General features: G+C 46.9%; 2 protein-coding genes across 3 annotated transcripts; both read right to left on the bottom strand.

Annotated features, from left to right (window-relative positions):
- Positions 1-457: 457 nt before the first annotated feature.
- On the bottom strand, positions 458-17,891 carry Snx32 (sorting nexin 32). 2 transcript variants are annotated; one of them, XM_075973153.1, is made up of 13 exons: positions 17,758-17,891; positions 3,982-4,086; positions 3,622-3,732; positions 3,394-3,515; positions 3,122-3,245; positions 2,872-2,976; positions 2,632-2,737; positions 2,474-2,549; positions 2,241-2,280; positions 1,448-1,534; positions 1,193-1,352; positions 1,029-1,114; positions 458-822 (listed from the first exon to the last, which is right to left on the bottom strand). In XM_075973153.1, the coding sequence occupies exons 1-13, from the start codon at positions 17,794-17,796 to the stop codon at positions 769-771; spliced, it is 1,215 nt and encodes a 404-aa protein (XP_075829268.1). In that variant the 5' UTR covers positions 17,797-17,891; the 3' UTR covers positions 458-768. The 2 variants fall into 2 exon arrangements, with proteins under 2 accessions (XP_075829268.1, XP_075829267.1); XM_075973152.1 differs by having other exon boundaries at positions 1,448-1,573.
- Positions 9,105-17,887, bottom strand: LOC142850079 (non-structural maintenance of chromosomes element 3 homolog). The gene is made up of 2 exons (XM_075973154.1): positions 17,758-17,887; positions 9,105-10,071 (listed from the first exon to the last, which is right to left on the bottom strand). Exon 2 carries the CDS (start codon positions 10,040-10,042, stop codon positions 9,182-9,184), a length of 861 nt encoding a protein of 286 aa, XP_075829269.1. The 5' UTR covers positions 10,043-10,071; positions 17,758-17,887; the 3' UTR covers positions 9,105-9,181.
- Positions 17,892-17,965: the final 74 nt, after the last annotated feature.

Below are 17,965 nucleotides of genomic sequence, written 5' to 3' on the forward strand. Positions count from 1 at the left end.
GCAGGTGAACTGGGGTAGTAGTCTAAGTTAGTCTTCCCCAGTTAGCTAAAGGTTCTTTCCTTAGCCTCATTCAAACTGGGAATGATGCAGGAGGGGCCATTTTTTCCCCTTTATTGAGGTTTTATGCTACATGTTTGCTGATTTCTCAGGAAATTTCTGTAAGATAAGACAGGCAGAGAAAGACTACTGGACAGTAGCTTTGTTTTTCTGCGGTGCTGGGCATTGAACCAAGGGCTTCATACATAGTAGCCGAGCATTCTACCTTTGAGCTTAGAGCAACCAACAGATTGGGAATTGTGTTCTATGGTAGAGCTAAGAATGATACAACCCCCCCCAAAAATAAACCTATTGTCCTTTGATAAAGAGCTGTGGTGCTGCAGCTGCCTCTGAGTCCCCAGTGTGTGGTGACTTGGTAAGGGCGTGCACTGTGCAAAGTGAAGACCAGCAGACCCCCAGCTATATAAAACCAGGTTCTTTATTTGGAATTCAAAAGCCAGAAGTGGGAAGGGGTGGAGAATTTGACTCAGCCTGCTGTGAGGAGGGCTAGGGTCCCTGGAAACTGCTTACCTGTGGCCAGGTATGTTCCCCCATGCTGCCCTGCCCATGTAGGAGTAGGGAACAACCACCTTTGGGCCTTGGTTGGGGCAAGGAAAAATGGGTTCTGCTGTGGACGTGTGGCTAGTGGAAGCTTTGGTAGAGGGGGCATCTCTGTGGGGAGGGTAGGAGGTGAGGACGCTGCTGAAGGTTTCAGAGGAGCATCTGATTTCACTAAGGCTCTCCCTTAAGGGCAACAAGGGCGTTTCGGAGAAGCAGGGTGCTGGCCTGCAAAAGAAAAGCCCTTAGAGTTCTCTGAGGGCTGCTACTGTTGTATCCACTGCTCAGCCTGCAAGCCCCCTTCCTAGTACCCAATGAAAAAAAAATACTGGCCCCAGGAGAGGAGGCATTACCTTGACCCTGGCTGGGCCTGACTATATATACACTGGGAAGATGGGAGCAGCACGAGTCAGGAGGGGCCCGTGAGTGCTCACCTTGGCATGCTTGAGCTCCAGCTCTGCCAACTCAATGAGATTTTTACGGAAAGAGGAGACGCGGCGGGACTTGAAGTCCATGAGCTCTGGGGGAAGAGTGAAAAAGTAAGGACAGTTGGTCAGGGTGGATTCTCACTGGGACCATGGCAGGCTTCAGGACTCACCCTGCTTGGCAGAGTCAGAGAGGCGCTCAAAGCGCTGGCAACACAGCTGTTGGTGGCTCTCTGCTGGTCGCACTTCCCGGTTCCTTGTACGAGCTTTGTCCAGCGCTTTGTTAGCGTTCTCATAGTCGGCCAGTGCCCGAAGCCTCCTGTACAGCAGGTCCTAAGGTCATCAGCACAATCCAGTTGCCATGGATTCTGCTGCCTGTCCACCCCACATGGCCTCAATCCCTGAGAGTACCTCGGGCCACCTCTCACCTTGGCTGCTTGTGAGTCTCGCATGTAGTATCTCAGCATGTCAGACAGCTTCAGGTCCTCATCAGAGGCTACCCGGCCTTCCAGCTTCTGTGTCAGGAAGATGAGACTGGGAAGGGGGCCCTTCCTCTGTTTCCAGGAGAGAACTGCTTTGGAACTACTAGAGATCAGGTTCTGAGTTTCAGAAGGCAGGCCAGGGAAGTGTGTGCATGTGTGCAAGCTTAGTGAACCACAGACTCAGTAGGTTACATAGGCAAAACAGAGTAGGGTGGCCAAAGGGCAAGCTAAGGGCTTTGTATCTTTGGTAGGCTTGAATGGACAAGGCCCCTGCAGGTCCTTGAACACACCTTGCAGAGAGATTGGTATACTGCATGGACTTGTTTGGAATAAGAGTTTGGGAATTATGTATCTCAACAGGATGTTGGTGGCAGTCTCCCAAAGGTGTGGTACACCCTCATGCCCTTCTCCCACTCCCACCCCACCCATCTCAATGGCATGCTTTCTGCATGTCTTCATTAATTTTGTTTTTTGGGGTTTTTTTTTGTTTTGTTTCTTCAAGACAGGGTTTCTTTGTAGCCCTAACTGTCCTAGAACTAGGTCTGTAGATCAGGCTGGCCTGAACTCACAGATATATCTATGCTGCTGCCTCCCAAATGCTGGAATTAAAGGCACACACCACCATGGCCTGGCTCCATTCCATTTCTTTGTAATTCCATTTCTAGAGTGGGAGCCACCAAGCCCACCCATCACGGAAGGCTCTCTACAGAAGACCCTGAGTGTAGAAGGCAGTACTTACCCTCAGTCGTTCAAAGAGCTCTGCCAGCTTCAGGAAGCTCCTGGGGGGTGGAAGGCAGGGATCTGGGGCAGCTCAAGGCCTTTGCCCTCAAACCCTCCTTGGAATCTTTTCTCCCCTAACCCCTTGAGAAGCTTCTGCAAGCCCCTCCCCCACCTGGTTTCTATAGAGTGCACACCCTCTTGGGTACACACAGTATTGCAGGCATGGGAGAGGACAGAGAAATGCATCCTTACCTCTTCAGCTGGCTGACTTCCCGGGTTCCAAGACTGCTCAGTGCAGCAGACAGAGGTATATAGTCGTCTGCCAGGCCTGTTGGAGAACAATCCTAATCAGAGCCCCTAAATCTACATTCAAGCCCCACCCATGGTGAGAGCCCCTCAACCCATCGTACACTTGTGGGAGAGCATGACACGGTCGGCCCTGTGGCAGGTGTCTCGGATTCGGGTGTGGTATTCTACTAGGAAGGTCCTCTCGTGCTCAAAGAAGTCATCTACCTCCTACAGGATGGAAAGAGAACACATCTTACCCACTCAACAGGAGCATGGTGGTACCAACACCCAGTGTGCCACCATTTCCTGGCAGTCCACAGCAGGCCCAACCAGTGGCTTCCCTCCCACAGCCAGAGGGTCACCTTGAGCCCCGATATGCCGGTGATGAGGACTTCGTCTGCAGATCTGACGATGCTCCTCAGGAACCCTCCCAGGACCTCCTTTCTGTTCTTCTCTCGAACACTCAGCTAAGGAGAGGGTGAGATGCTAGGGTGGGGCATTGGACCTTCTACCATGGTCAAATGCCACTCACACAGGGAGCAAACTGGGAGAAATTCTTAGGCCTGGTTCCCCAACCCTGGTCTCAGATCCCAGCATCCTAAATCAACTCACATCCTGGCTGTATTCCAAGAAGACAGAGAAGTTGTGATCCTGCCGCAGGGTGGGATGGGCTGCCAGGCGCTGCAGGAAGACTTCATGCATTGCAACCGTCTTCTTAAAGATGGCCAAGTACTCCCTGTAGACAACCACAGTCAACTCCCATTATCATGGTTCCCCCTCTTTCTCAGCAGACCTGGGGCTAGAGGTCAGGCTCTATGGACATCTGTCATAGTCAGGGAAGAAACCCTAGAGCGCTGGGGTGGGGCTGGGGTTTGGACACTCACGCTTCTAGCTCCTGCTTCATCTTGGCAAACTCTTCCCGGGTGATGGAGCTGTCGCCCTCACCCAACTTCTGCAGCTTTTCCCTTGAAGCCTCGAAGTCTGGCCTGGGAGGGGCTGGAGGAATCTGCTCAAAGGAGGGATGAATTGCCAAGGAGGCCATCACAGCCTGGGTCCTAACCCATGTTCCCAGCCTGCCCCTCATAGTCCAGCCCAGCCCAGCCCCTCCTCACGATAAGGCCGGCGTACTCCTCGTTTTCCACATAGGTGTCATGTAGCCAGATGAATTCCTCGTGCTGCCGAACCACTGAGAACTCAGGCTGGGCAAAGTGAGGGAGGCCACTCTGGAAGCCCAGAGACACGTAAGACCTCATCTCCCCCAAACTTGCCCTCACCAAACCTGCTAAGCAGCCACTTTTTAGCATTCCCATCCTGCACCCCATTTGAAACCTGTGATTTCATTCAGGAAGGTGGGGCTTCAGCCAAAGGCAATCAACTCAGGGCTGATGGCTTCCTAAGGGGCGGGAAGCTATACTGGTTCTGCCTCCCATCCCAGGCCATCTGCCCATCTCCTGGCCAACAGGCCACCATACCTTGGTTTGAACAGTGAACTTCACCTTGTCCCGCTCACTCACTGCATCAGAAATCTCCACCTGTAAGGAGCTCTCTCCCTGCAGATCCACCGGCATGGAGGAAGGCTGTGGGGTGAGAGGGCAAAGTGGCTAAGTGAAGGTGCTTTGTCCTACCTCTCTGGAGACCCTGCTCAGAGTGGTACCGCTACCAACCAAACACTTCCCCAGCTCCCATCCTCAGGGGCAGGCAGAATGCTTTCATTGTTCTCTTTGGAAGGTCCTAAGTCCTCACTTCTGTCAGATATGAGAACTGCTTCTTTATAGAACCTGCATGGGTTTTAAAATGCCTTTGTGCGTGGTGGTAGCACACGCCTTTAATCCCATCACTTGGGAGGTAGAGGCAGATAGATCTCTGAGTTTGAGAGCAGCCTGGTTTACAGAGTGAGTTCCAGGACAGCCAGGGCTACACAGAGAAACACTATCTCAAAAAGAAAAAAATCCTCCATAAGCCTGGCTTGGTGTCTCATGCCTATAATCACAGTATTTGGAAAACTGAAACAGGAGGATTGCTGTAAATTTAAGAGCAGCCTGGCATTAGATAAAATAGAGTTTCAGTCAGGCCTGGACCACAGAGTAAGATCCTTCCCAAGCAGAAGAAGGCAGGAGTGGGGTTACAGCTGCGGAGGGACAAGAAGCAAGGCCGGCAGGTAAGTGCTCGTCTTTGCTTTGGCCGTGTGAGCAGTTACCAGCATGCAGTAGTACCCACTCAACAACATATTATGCTCTTACCAGGGATTTGGATTTTATTAGTACTATTTATTTATTTATTTATGTGTTTTTAAAGACAGCATCTTACTATGTAGCCCTGACTGGCCTGGAACTCAATATATAGATCAGGCTGGTCTTTAATGCCTAACAATTCTTCTACCTTGGCCTCAGTATTAGGATTACAAGCAATGAGCCACTGTGCCTGGCTCCCTAAAGTATCTATTATCACTATTATTTACTACTACTATTCTCTTTATTTCTTGTGGTACTGGGCATGGACTCATGCCTCACTCTGGCAAAGCAAGTGTTCCACCACTGATCTAAATTCCAGTCCTAGTTATTTTATTTTGGTTATATACTTACTATTTTTGAAAGAGAGTCTCTGTTACTCACTGCCTGCCTGGAACTCTATGTAGACCAGGCTGGCTTCAAACTCACAGAGATCCATCTGCCTCTGCCTCCCCAGTTCTGGAATTAAAGGCATGTGCTACTATACCCAGCTCTACTGATTTTTATAAATAGTTACAATTCATTGCTAAATTTGTCATTAGTTTTTAAGACTCTTCTAGATTTACTACTGATATAATCCTATAACTTAAAAAGCTTTATTCTTTCCTTTCCAGTCTTTGTTCCCATTCCTGACTTATTAGTCGTAGACTACAGTGCTTAAGAGAAGAGATAGGCATGGTGATAAAGGAAACCCTTGGTTGTTTCCGATCATAAACAATGACTTTCCAGCTGGGTGTGGCAAAGTGCACCAGCATTTGGGAGGTACAGGCAGGAAGATCAAGAGGTCAAGTCCTTAATAACTTTTAGAAACTGTAGACAGAATTCAAGGCCAGATCTGAATAGGTAGTGAGTTCAAGGCCAGCCTGACCCACAAGAAACCGTGGCTCGTGAAAAGAGAGATCTGTAAGTTCGAGGTCAGCCCCTAGTCTACAGAGCGAGTTCCAGGACAGGCTCCAAAAGCTACAGAGAAACCCTGTCTCAAAAAACAGGAACAACACTAAAAGAAAAAAACAACAAGAAAGGAAGGAGAGCTGGAGGGTTGTTGAGACTGCTCAGCTGGGAATGCCACCTGCTGCCAAGCAAGATGACTCCAATGTCACCTCCAGGAATCACACAGTAGAAAGCAAGAATTGACTCTCTCAAGGTTTCCTCTGGCCTCCACATACTTGTGGTGATTTAAGAGAAAATATCCCCCAAGGGTGTGGCACTATGTGCTGGGTGCTTCTGTGGATGTCAACTTGGCACAAGCTAGAGTCATATAGGAAGGAGCCTCAGCTGAGGAAATCCAGCTATAAGGTATTTTCTCATTTAGTGATCAGTTCTGGAAGGTCTAGCCCATTGTGGGTTGGGCCGTCCCTGGGATGGGTTCTATAAGAATGTGGGCTGAGCAAGCCATGGGAAGCAAGTCTGTAAGCGCGCTGCTCCATGGTCTCTGCATCAGCTCCTGCTTCCAGGACCCTGCCCTATTGAGTTCCTGTCCCAACTCCCTTCAGTGATGAACTGCAATGCTGAAGTATAAGCCTAATAAAGCCTTTCCTCCCCACTGGCCTTTTGTCATGGTGTTTTGTCACAGTAGTAGAAACCCTAATTAAGACACACTGTCAGGAGGTATGGCATTGTTGGAGTAGGTTGGCCTTGCACGTGGAAGTGTGTCACTGTGGGGACGGGCTTTGAGGTCTTTCCAGTATCTCAGACCACTTCCTGTTGCTAAGCTCCTTCTCCATTCTCAGCTCCTCCAGCATCATGTCTGTCCCACCATGATGACAATGGACTAAACCTCTGAAACTTTATAAGCCACCCCAATTAAATGTTTTTCTTTATAAGAGTTGCCGTGTTCAAGGTGTCTCTTCACAGCACGGAACCCTAAGACAGAAGCCGGTTTTTGTTTGGAGGAATTTGGACTTTGGTACTTTGGGATAGGGAGGCACTGGAATGGCTCTGAGCACTGCCTGATGGGTTACACTAGCAGGAGCACGGAGGATGTGCTGAGGATGAACTGCGCTGTGAAGCCTGGGTCCAGAGGTTTCCAGGCAGAAGAATTTGTTACCTAGAGACGGTTCTTGTGACAATTTGGGGGTGAAAGTGGCTGCCTTTTGCCCACATCCCAAGAGACTGCCTGAGGCTAAGTGAAGAGAATTGGATTAATTCCACTGGAAGAGAGAATCTCAAAACAGCCAATTGTGTGGTTAAATGTGCAGTTTTAGGAGAAAAGGAGCACCAGAGGTGGAATGGAGCTAAATTCTGTGTTCAAGGAGATAAACAGATTAAGAAATGAAATAAAGGCACTGTTGACCTCAGAGCAATATCCCACTCTGCTAAATTTCCGATTTGTGAAAAGGAGTTAAAGAAAAGCTAAGAGCCACCAGGTGCTGGTGGTTTGAAAGCAAAAGTCTCCCAAAGGGAGTGGCACTATTTGGAGTAGGTGTGGCCTTGTGGAGGCAGTGTGTCACTGTGGGGATGGGCTTTGAAGTCTTCTTTGCTCATACTCCCCAGTGTCTCAGTGTCTGTTGTCCTGTTGTTTGAGCCCCTTCTCCATTCTCAGCTCCTTCTCCAGCACCATGTCTATCTGCATGCTCCCATGTCCCACTATGATGATAATGGACTAAACCTGTGAAACTGTAAGCTGGCCCAATTAAATGGTTTCCTTTATAAGAGTTGCCATGGTGATGGTGTCTCTTCACAGCAATAGAAACCCTGACTAAAACTCCTGTCATGGCACTCCCCTCTCCCAAATAAATAAATAAAAATGTAGTGGTGCACACCTTTAATCCCGCATTTGGGAGGCAGAGGCAGGCGGATCTCTGTGAGTTCGAGGCCAGCCTGGTCTACAGAGCAAATTCCAGGACAGGAACCAAAGAGAAACTGTCTCAGAAAAAAAAAAAGAAAAAAAAATCGGGGCTGGAGATATGGTTCAGTGGTTAAGAGCATTGCCTGCTCTTTCAGAGGTCCTGAGTTCAATTCCCAGCAACCACATGGTGGCTCACAACCATCTGTAATGAGATCTGGCGCTCTCTTCTGGCCTGCAGGCATACATGGAGGCAGAATGTCATGTATACATAGCAAATAAATAAACTTGTTTATAAAAAAAAAAAGAAAAAGAAAAAAACTCAGCGCTGGTTCTGCAAGCTATAGCACTTGTTTTGAAAGTTCAAGGAAACCATGTAAGGGGGGAAGGGAAGAAATGACTACAAAGGTGTCCTCTGACAGCAGATACATGCTATGACACTCACATGTGTATATATATGCACACGCAACAGACTTTAAAAACAAAAAACAGGGGCTGGAGAGATGACTCAGTGGTTAAGAGCATTGCCTGCTCTTCCAAAGGTCCTGAGTTCAATTCCCAGCAACCACATGGTGGCTCACAACCATCTGTAATAAGGTCTGGTGCCCTCTTCTGGCCTTCGGCATACACACAGATAGACTATTGTATACATAATAAATAATAAATAAATATTTTTAAAAAAACAAAAAAAAAAACAAAAAAACCCAAACATATCCTTAGATGATGCTGATTTTTATTAAATGTCTCTCCCTTTCTCAGGATAGTTATGTGCATGTTATTCTGTTTTAAATTTTTTATTTTGGGGCTCCTGAGATGACAGCAGTTAAGAACACCACTGCTCTGGGGTTCAATCCCCAGCACCCACCTGGAAGTTTATAACCATCTGTAACTCCAGTCCCAGGAAATCCTATCTGTGCACAGACACCCATACATGGGCTAGAGAGACGGCTCAGTGGTTAGGAGCACTGGCTGCTCTTCCAGAGGTCCTGAGTTCAATTGCCAGCAACCACATGGTGGCTCACAACCATCTGCAATGAGATTTGGTGTTTTCTTCTGGCCTGCAGGCATTCATGCAGACAGAACACTGTATACATAATAAATAAATAAATCTTTAAAAAAAGAAACAACCCATACACACATTAAATAAAATTAAAAATGTCAGCAGGTGACATGGCTCAATGGCTATGGGTGCTTGCCACCAAGCCTGATCAGATCCTCATATCCCCACTGTGGAAGGTGAGAACAAGTTCCCATAAACCGTCCTCTGACTGCTACACGTCATGGCACACACAAGCATTTATACACACCATAATCTCTCTCTCTCTCTCTCTCTCTCTCTCTCTCTCTGTGTGTGTGTGTGTGTGTGTGTGTGTGTGTGTGTGTGTGTGTGTCTGTGGTCTTGGAATTCTTTATAAACCAAGACAAGCCTCAAACTCCGAGATCCGCCTGCCTCTGCCTCCCAAGTGCTGTGATTAGGCGAGAGCCACCACCACGGCCCAGCTCAGGTACAGTATCATAGAATTATATCAGTTCTAAAAGAAAAAATAAACTGAGACACATCTTAAAGATAATACACTTTAATTATTGAGGAAATATGCTTCTCCCATACCCATATTTCCTATTCTTCCGCCTTGAACTTGAGAATCCCAAGCATTTATTTCAAGAAGCCGCGACTGGACCACTGGGTTCCGGTCCGACCCTGCTCTGCTCGTCTGCCAAAGCCTCACAGTACTGCGTGGGCCAGTTCTTGGGATCTTGATTGTGGACTTTGGCCACAAATTTAAGAACTTTCATCTTGCTGGTTTCCAGATTCGCTCGAGGACCCCACTGGAGCTCACAGTCCACGGGATCTGTGTGGGGTATCCGTCGGGACTCCAGATAACGCTGTCTCACGAAGTCTTCAGTAATGAGTTTCTTCGGATCTCCGAAAACGGAATGCTTCTTGGTGGGATACACCCCCAAACGACGAAGAAAATCCCAGACTTCGGTTTCCGGGATGCTGTGGCCATTCATAAAGATGAGCCCTAAAATAATCATCAGGAGGCCAGTGGTGGGCATTCCCTGGTCGCCTCTCATCTCAGCATCCTCCTCCACGGGCTCCAGGGTGTTGATGAGGATGTAGGCGTTGCTCTTGGGTTCGAGTTCTACCAGTTTGTACCCGAACACATAGTGGAGCCGCTCGGCAGCCAGCTTGAGCAGGTCTGGGAAGATGTCCTTGTAGTCACGGATGACGTGCTTCAGGATACCGGTCCGCTTTATGGGGATCTTCCGCTGGTCCTTAATCAGCAAGAACTGCACCAGCTCTGCCACCTTCAACTCCAGCTGCTTCTGGGTCCGGAGTTCGGGGGCGGGAGTGGCCTGGGCCGGGTGGGAGCTCGGCGACAAGGCGCCTGCACTGCCCTGCGAGGCATCGGGGCGTCCGGGCCCATTCGGGACCTCTCCAGAGGCACCCAGATCACGGTCGCTGCCGCTCCCGGGCTGGGCACCAGGGCGGCTCCTGCTCCTCGGCTTTTGTAACATGACCAGGCGGCAGAGAGATGCTCCTGTAACTGGCAGCACCGGGCGATTGGGGGTCGTTTGTACCGGGCGCCCGCGAGGGGTAGGGGGCGGGGGCGGCGGCCTGGCGGGTGGTGTGCGCGAAGACAAACCAAGCTTCAGATCTCATTGGCTGGTTCCAAATGCCAAGTACCTTACTTTCCTGGAATACTGCCTTGCTAAAGAACTACCATCCTGACACATTAATTTTTTTTTGTTTTTGTTTTTCGAGACGGGGTTTCTCTGTGGCTTTGGAGCCTGTCCTGGAACTAGCTCTGTAGACCAGGCTGGTCTCGAACTCACAGAGATCCGCCTGCCTCTGCCTCCCGAGTGCTGGGATTGAAGGCGTGCGCCACCATCGCCCGGCCTGACACATTAATTTAACTTGATCATATTTTACGGTTTGCGTCCTGGTATATCTTTCTCCTTTCTCTTGCAATGTTGCGGATGGACCCAAGGTCCTGCACAGGCTAGCAAGCAGCTATCGTTAAGGCTTAGTTTTCTGTTTGTTTTTGGTTTAAAAACTATTTTAAAAATTTACATTCACTTATTTATTTATGGGGGCAACATGTGATAGTCAGAGGACAACTTGGAAGGAATCAGTTCCTGCCTTCCACCAAGTGGTTTGGGGGCTTGAACTCAGGTCATCAGGCTTGGCAGTCTGAGCCAAGCGGCTGCCCTGTCTGTCTAACCATTTGGAGTGGCTGGGTTTACTGCATGAGCCATCGGTCAAACTCTTCTCCCTTTCTCTCAATGGTTTTGACAATTTGGGAGGGGTGATAAAATATACGAAAGTTTTTGCTTTTGTTCTTTGGAGACAATGCCCTGTGTAGCCCACGACAGCCTCAAACTCTTCACCATGCCTCCATGCCAATATATGTCATTTAGAATGGCTCAGTGGGTAAAAACACTTGTTGCATAAAGCCTGCTTTCTGGAACTGGAACCCATGGGGGGAAAGGAAAGAGAACCCCAAGGCTGTCCTCTGATAGTCACACATCTCCTGTGGCAGGCAGGTGTCTCTGAGGGGTTCTGCCCAGCTCAAGCGTGGCTCTAGCAGGCCTTGCCCTGCCCCCATTCCCTCTGTCTAGCTAAAAACCATGAGATTACATTCCTAAAGCTAACCCCCAAGGACCATTCCTTTATCTGGTTACTCCTCCTTTTGAGGTTGATGGCCAAAGTCTTGCTATTAAAGTATTGAAGTCCAGCCTGGTGGTGGTGGTGGCCCACGCTTTTAATTGCACTCAGGAGGCAGAGGCTGGCGAATCTCTGTGAGTTTGAGGCCAGCCTAGTCTACAGAGTGAATTCCAGGACAGTCAGGGCTGTCACACGGAGAAACCCAGTCTCGAAAAAAAAATAAAACAAAACAAAACAAAGAAGTGTTAAAGTCCAGCAATCTAAAGTCCCCTTTGGTTCACCTAATTAACACATTCAATCAAAATATACCACCACATCCACATCTTAACCCAAACACAGACCTCCCCTTTCTCTCTTTTTAAATATTACACCTGCAAGGCCATTTGCTGCTGTTTTGGGGCCTGAGCCAGAAAGCAGCCATTTTAACTTTTCTTCCATACTTAATAAAGGATCTCTCTGTAGAAAAAAGGTGTTTGAGTGTGGTTTGTGCCTAATCCAGGGTCAGAGAAGAAGCCCCTGCTTTGCCGGGGGACGGAGTGTCTCCACTCTCTCCCCAATGCTAGATCTTCAACGGACTCAGTTCTCAGTGTAACTCCAGCGCTAAGGATCTCATGTCTCTGCTCTCAGAGGGCACCTGATCCACACGCAGACACATACACACATTATATTGAAAATGAACCTTAACATTTAAAATTTAAAACAAGCTGTCTTGAAAAACAAAACAAAAGAAAAAGAGAAAAAGGAGAACTGGAAGGTAGCAACAGCTACGGAGCACAAATGTCCCTGTACCTCGGATAATGATGGTTCTAGTAGGGTTGTTTTTATTGCTTTGTTTTATTTTTATTTTTTGGTTTTTCGAAACAGGGTTTCTCTGTACAGCAATGGCTGTCCTGGAATTCACTCTGTAGACCAGGCTGACCTTGAACTCTCAGAGATCCGCCTGCCTCTGCCTCCCAAGTGCTGGGATTAAAGGCGTGCACCACCACTGCCTGGCTCTCCTTCTGTTTTTTAAACTAATTGTGGGCTGGAGAGATGACTCCATGGTTAAGAGCATTGGCTGCTTTTCTAGAGAACCCAACATCAACATGGCAGTTCACAACTGTCTGTAACTCCAGTTCTGACGCAGTCTTCTGGCCTCCATGGGCACGAAGCACGAATATGATCCATAAACACACATGCGGACAAAATACCCATAAGCATAAAATAAAAACTTAAAATCAGGTGGTGGTGGCGCATGCCTTTAACCCCAGCACTGGGGAAGCTGGGGCAAGCGGATCTCTGTGAGTACAAAGTCAGCCTGGCCTACAGAACTAGTTCTGGGACAGCCAAGGCTACACAAAGAAACCCTGTCTCTAAAATCAAACAACAACAACAAAAAATTAAAACAACAGAGGCAGGCGGATCTCTGTGAGTTCGAGACCAGCCTGGTCTACAGAGCTAGTTCCAGGACAGGCTCCAAAGCCACAGAGAAACCCTGTCTCAAAAAAAAAAAAAAAAATTAAAACAAGCAAAACATTAAAAACATTTGTATGGCAGAAATGATGGTCCATACTTTATTTATTTATTTACTTTTAATCAAAGGCAGGCAGAACTTGGTGAGTTCAAAGCCAGCTTGAACTTCTGGACTCCACAGCACTTTTACGCACACATGTACATATACTCAGACAGACAGACATACGTGGAGACATTTACATAAATAATGAAAATAAATCTTTATAACAAAATTAAAAAGGAGAAGTAAGGTACATTAAGCATAATGTAGAGGCATGAAATCCCAGCAATTAGTAGGCAGAGAAAGGAGGACTATGGAGAATTCAAGGTAACCTGGGCTACACAATGAGTCTGGGCTACATCTGAGAAAGACAAGCAGAGGCTGAAGAGCTGGTTCAGCATTAAGAGTAACTTGCTGTTCTTCAGAAGAATAAGTACGGTTCGCAGCATCCACATCAGTGGCTTATAACCCTTTGTAACTCCAGCTCCAGGGGACCTGATACCTCTGGCCCCTGAGGACCTCTGCACTCACAGGCACATACCACATGCAGACACACACACACCTACACACACCACATGCAGACACACACACCTACACACACCACATGCAGACACACACACACCTACACACACCACATGCAGACACACACACGTACACACACCACATGCAGACACACACACCTACACACACCACATGCAGATACACGCACCTACACAAAGTTAGAAGTAATTTTTAAGATCTTAAAAAACACAAAACAGGTGGGAGGCTGGGAGACAGGTAAAGTGCTTGCTCTATAAGCAGAGGGCAGGGCTTCCCAGAAGTCAAAAGAGCCAGGTAGGAATGGTATACTATTTATAACCCTAGCTATGACTGGAAGAGATGGGATCTCCAGAGCAAGCCGGCTAGCCAGGCTAGCTCAAATGGCAAACTTGGGGATCAATTAAGAGACATCAACATGGGCCAGAGAGATGGCTCAGCAGTTAAGGGCATTTGGCTACCCTTCCAGAAGATCCAGGTTCAATTCCCAGCACCCACACGATGGCTAATGACTGTCTATAACTCCAGTTCCAGGGAATTCTGACTTCCCCCAGCACTGATTGCACACGGTACACAGACATACATGTGGGCAAACAATCATAGACATGAAATAAAAGTAAATATTTTCAAAAAAGAGACATTAACCTCAGACCTCCACATGCACAACTAATACACATTTGAACACTCATACCATACACACATAGCAAGCAAAAAAATGGGATCAAGAAAAAATACAAAATAAGATGGTAAGTTTTTAATATACTATATGGGTAATTTAAAAAGCTGTAAATGTCCTAAACATTTCAATTAAAAGCCAAGCATTTCAGCTGGGTATGGTGGGTCAGACATGTAATTCCAGCATTTAGGAGGCAGAAGCAAAAAAACTTATCAAAGTATGAGGAAAAGAGAATTATATAAGGAAACCCTATCTCAAAAACACTAAGAGATTAGGAGAATTTGCAGCTCTTCCAGAGGTCCTGAGTTCAATTCCCAGCCACCACATGGTGGCTCACAACCATTTGTAATGAGATCTGGTGCCCTTTCCGGCATGTAAGCATACACGCAGAACACTGTATACATAATAAATAAATAAAATATTTAAAAAACCACAAAAATGACTTTCTGTACTTTAAATAAGCTAAGACTTTTTTCTTTATATATATCATATATATAAACTATTATTTTATTTTATGTATATAAGTGCTTTGCCTGTATGCATGTCTGTGAATCTTGTATGTGCCTGGTGCCTGGGAAGGTCTGAAGGGGCTATCTGATGCCCATTTACATACACAATAAATAAAAAGATAATAAACATAAGAAAAATTTAAAAATAAACAAAGTGAGGAAAACAAATATGTGGTCTTAAAACTTTAAATTTATTTTTATTTTATGTACAGTGGCATTTTGTCTGCATGTAGTCTGTGGGATAGTGTCAGATCCCCTGGAACTGGAGCCACAGGTAATTATAAGCTGCCTTGTGGGTGCTGGGAATGGAACACATGTCCTTTGGAAGAAGATGTTGCGGTTTAAGTAAAATGGCACTGTTCCCTGAGTGGCCCATGAGCCACAAGGGGCAGTGGATCCCAGGCAGGGAGCCGTGTGGTGGGTGAGAGACCTAGACGGATAGGCACGCCATGCAGAGTGAGATTGGATATTTATTTAGTGGGTTATAGAAGGGATGGGGGAAGGGGAGAGGAAGAGAAGCAGAGAGAGAGAGAGAGAGAGAGAGAGAGAGAGAGAGAGAGAGAGAGAGAAAGAGAGAGAGAAGGAGCCACAGCAGCAGCTACCTCTTTGGGAGAGAGAAGGAAAAGTAAGGACTCAGGCTAGAAGCAAAAGGAAAATCCACCTGCCTCAGCAGATTGAGAAGGGAGTGGGCAGGGCTTGTCTCTTAAAGAGACAGGACAGACCATTACAGAGGAGCCATTTCTCCAGATCCCCCCCAAAAAATGTAAATTTAAAGAAATATTAATACACTAGATAAAATCCTAGTAGGGTGAGAAAGAAAGAGAAAATATGGAAGACAAGAGGAGAAAGGGAAGAGGGAGACTCCCAGTGATGATCCAGCAGACATAAGGAAGACAGTAGGTAAGGCTGGAGAGATGACTTACTGGGGAAGAGTGTTTGCTGCCCAAGCATGAGAATCTGGGTTCAGATGTAGCACCTATGTAGAGATCCATGATGTGGAATTTTACTGTAACTAGGCAAAGATGTGCTATTTGTGTATGCTGCGTTTATTTAACAATGTAAGTAAAGATGTGTTGCTGTTTCTCCTTGCCTGCCTAAGGCACCTGACTGATCTCCATGTCATGAATTGGGAGCTGGTTGGTGGCCCAAGAGAAAGCCTGCTACAGATCCAGGTTGTAGTAAAGAACCACATTAAAGCAGGAAGTGGAGACACGAAGACTGCTTGGGCTTACTGACTGCCTGTTTAGCTCCAGGTACAGCGAGGGTCTAAGGGTAAGGCAGAAGGGAGAACAGTGCACCCTGTTTGCACACTTGGTTTCCATACGAACACATGTAAGACACACTCTCACACACAGGTAGTCCATAACGGAAACAGCAGTATGTATCTGTAATCCCAGTGCTCAGAAAATAGGGGCAGGAGGATTGCCCCTGAGCTGAGGCCAGCCTGGCTCTCGTAGTGAGTTCCAGATCAGCCTACAGAAGACCTTGTGAATCAGGATGGTTGATCAGTCTAAGATGCTTCATTCAGAGAGAGACCTGTCCTAGAACTAGCTCTGTAGACCAAGCTGGCCTTGAACTCACAGAGATCCACCTGCCTCTGCCTCCCAAGTGCTGAGATTAAAGGTGTGTTTTACTATTTATTTTCCTTGTCTTTAATAAGATTAATCAAGTATCTTTTTACACTTCCTCCCCACTATACTTTTGCTTGTATTTATTATTACTAATAATTTTTGAAGTGCTAAGGATCAAACTGGGGACCTTGCTATGCAAGCAATGTACCACTAAGTCACACTTTCCAAGTTTTTTAGTGTTCCTTTTAATGTCTCTACATTTAAATTTTAAAATTTATCTGTATGTGTGTGTCCATGAGTACGCACATTTGCCTGAAAGTAACCAAGGAGGCCAGAAGAGGGTCTTAGAGCCCTGTAGCTGGAGTAACAGGCAGTTGGGAGCCTCCTGATGTGGGTGCTGGGAACCAAATTCAGATCCTTTGCAAGAGCAGCAAAAGTCTTAACCACTGCGCCATCTCTCCAGTCTGCATCTACATTTGTGAAGACAGGATCTAACCTAAAGGACTTTCAGAAGATGGCTCCTATATCTGGGGTGCACTCAGCAGTGAAATGGTTCAGCGCACTCTCAGGACATATACAACCCGTAAGATAATAGCAACAACAGTCACCCCAACAGTACCAATCAGCAACACTATGTCTGGCCTTATAATATGCTAGGTATTGTTTAATAATGAAATAAATCTATATTCATGGCAGAATCTCACACTGTAGCTTAGGTAGGCCTCAAACTGGTAGTAATCCTCCGGCCTCACCCTCACAAGTGCTGGGATTACACCTGGCTTCTAATCACTTTATAAACATATTACAAGTGCATATATGTATAAAAAAACATATATGTGTATACAGTAACAATATGTATATATGTATAAATTAATATATGTGTATAAAACAACACATATATGTATAAAAGAATGTGTGTATAAATAACATATATGTATATATGTATAAAATAACATATACATACAAAAATATATATTCTTCTGCTTTTGAGATAAGATCTCCCTGATAGCCCTGACTGACCTTGAACTCACAGAGATCTTCCTGCCTCTGCCTCTGGAATTCCAGGATTAAAGGTGTGCATCACCACACCTGGTTACTTATACATATTTTCTAATATGAACATACGTGAACAGGCTCAGCCCCTTTTATTCCTCCAGATTCCATTTGAATCCTACTCTCAACTTCTTGGATTCTCGTCAGACCATCCCTCACTCTCCCCACTCCTCCCCTCTTCAAACCCAGGCAGCCTAGCTCCCTAGTCCCTGGCTTCCTTCTTGATGTCTATCTTTCTACTCAAATCTACTTTATTTGGTGGCTGCTTGAGGAAAGTGTGACTTCCAGAATGGACCACAGAGGTTCCATCTTTACCTCTGCCACAGCTCACCAGCGCCTTCAACCCCTACCTCAAGTGTGTATTTCTGCAAGTCCCAAGACAGTGAAGATCTTCAATAACTATTGAATGGCGGACGGGGAAAGATGAAGAATGAACGGATGCTTTCCTAACTATAGAAACACAAACACCCAGGTGAGCCTGTGGACCCGACAGCAGTCCCCCCCCTCCGTCTCCCCCCCCCCCCCCGCAGTCACTCGCACACTGCCTTGTTCTCCCCAATTCCATCCATGGAGGCTGAGGTCAAACCCTGGTTATCTTTGTTATCCTCAACTGGCCCTCTGCAGGGGCCATAGAATCGCTGCATTCTCTTGCTCAGGTCTTGCTCCCTGCTTGGTATGTGATGATGGGGTGAGGTGGAGTAGGAAGGGGTTTGCTTCCTTCCTTTACCTTGCTCTCTTTCCCAGCCTCCTGATGAAGCTCCTCCATAGTGCTCCTTAGCTGGGACACACAAGAATCCTACAGCTGGCCACGGCCTGCGCGTTCCAAGAGCTTGGATGAGGGGACCCCGTGGGGATCCTATCAGCTGACATTGACACACGCCGCCACCTCTCTGGGTGGTTCCTCTAGCCTGCAGCGCTCCTTCTGACTGGGCACT

The sequence above is a fragment of the Microtus pennsylvanicus genome, chromosome 5, assembly GCF_037038515.1.
Source record: "Microtus pennsylvanicus isolate mMicPen1 chromosome 5, mMicPen1.hap1, whole genome shotgun sequence".
Lineage (NCBI taxonomy): Eukaryota > Metazoa > Chordata > Mammalia > Rodentia > Cricetidae > Microtus > Microtus pennsylvanicus.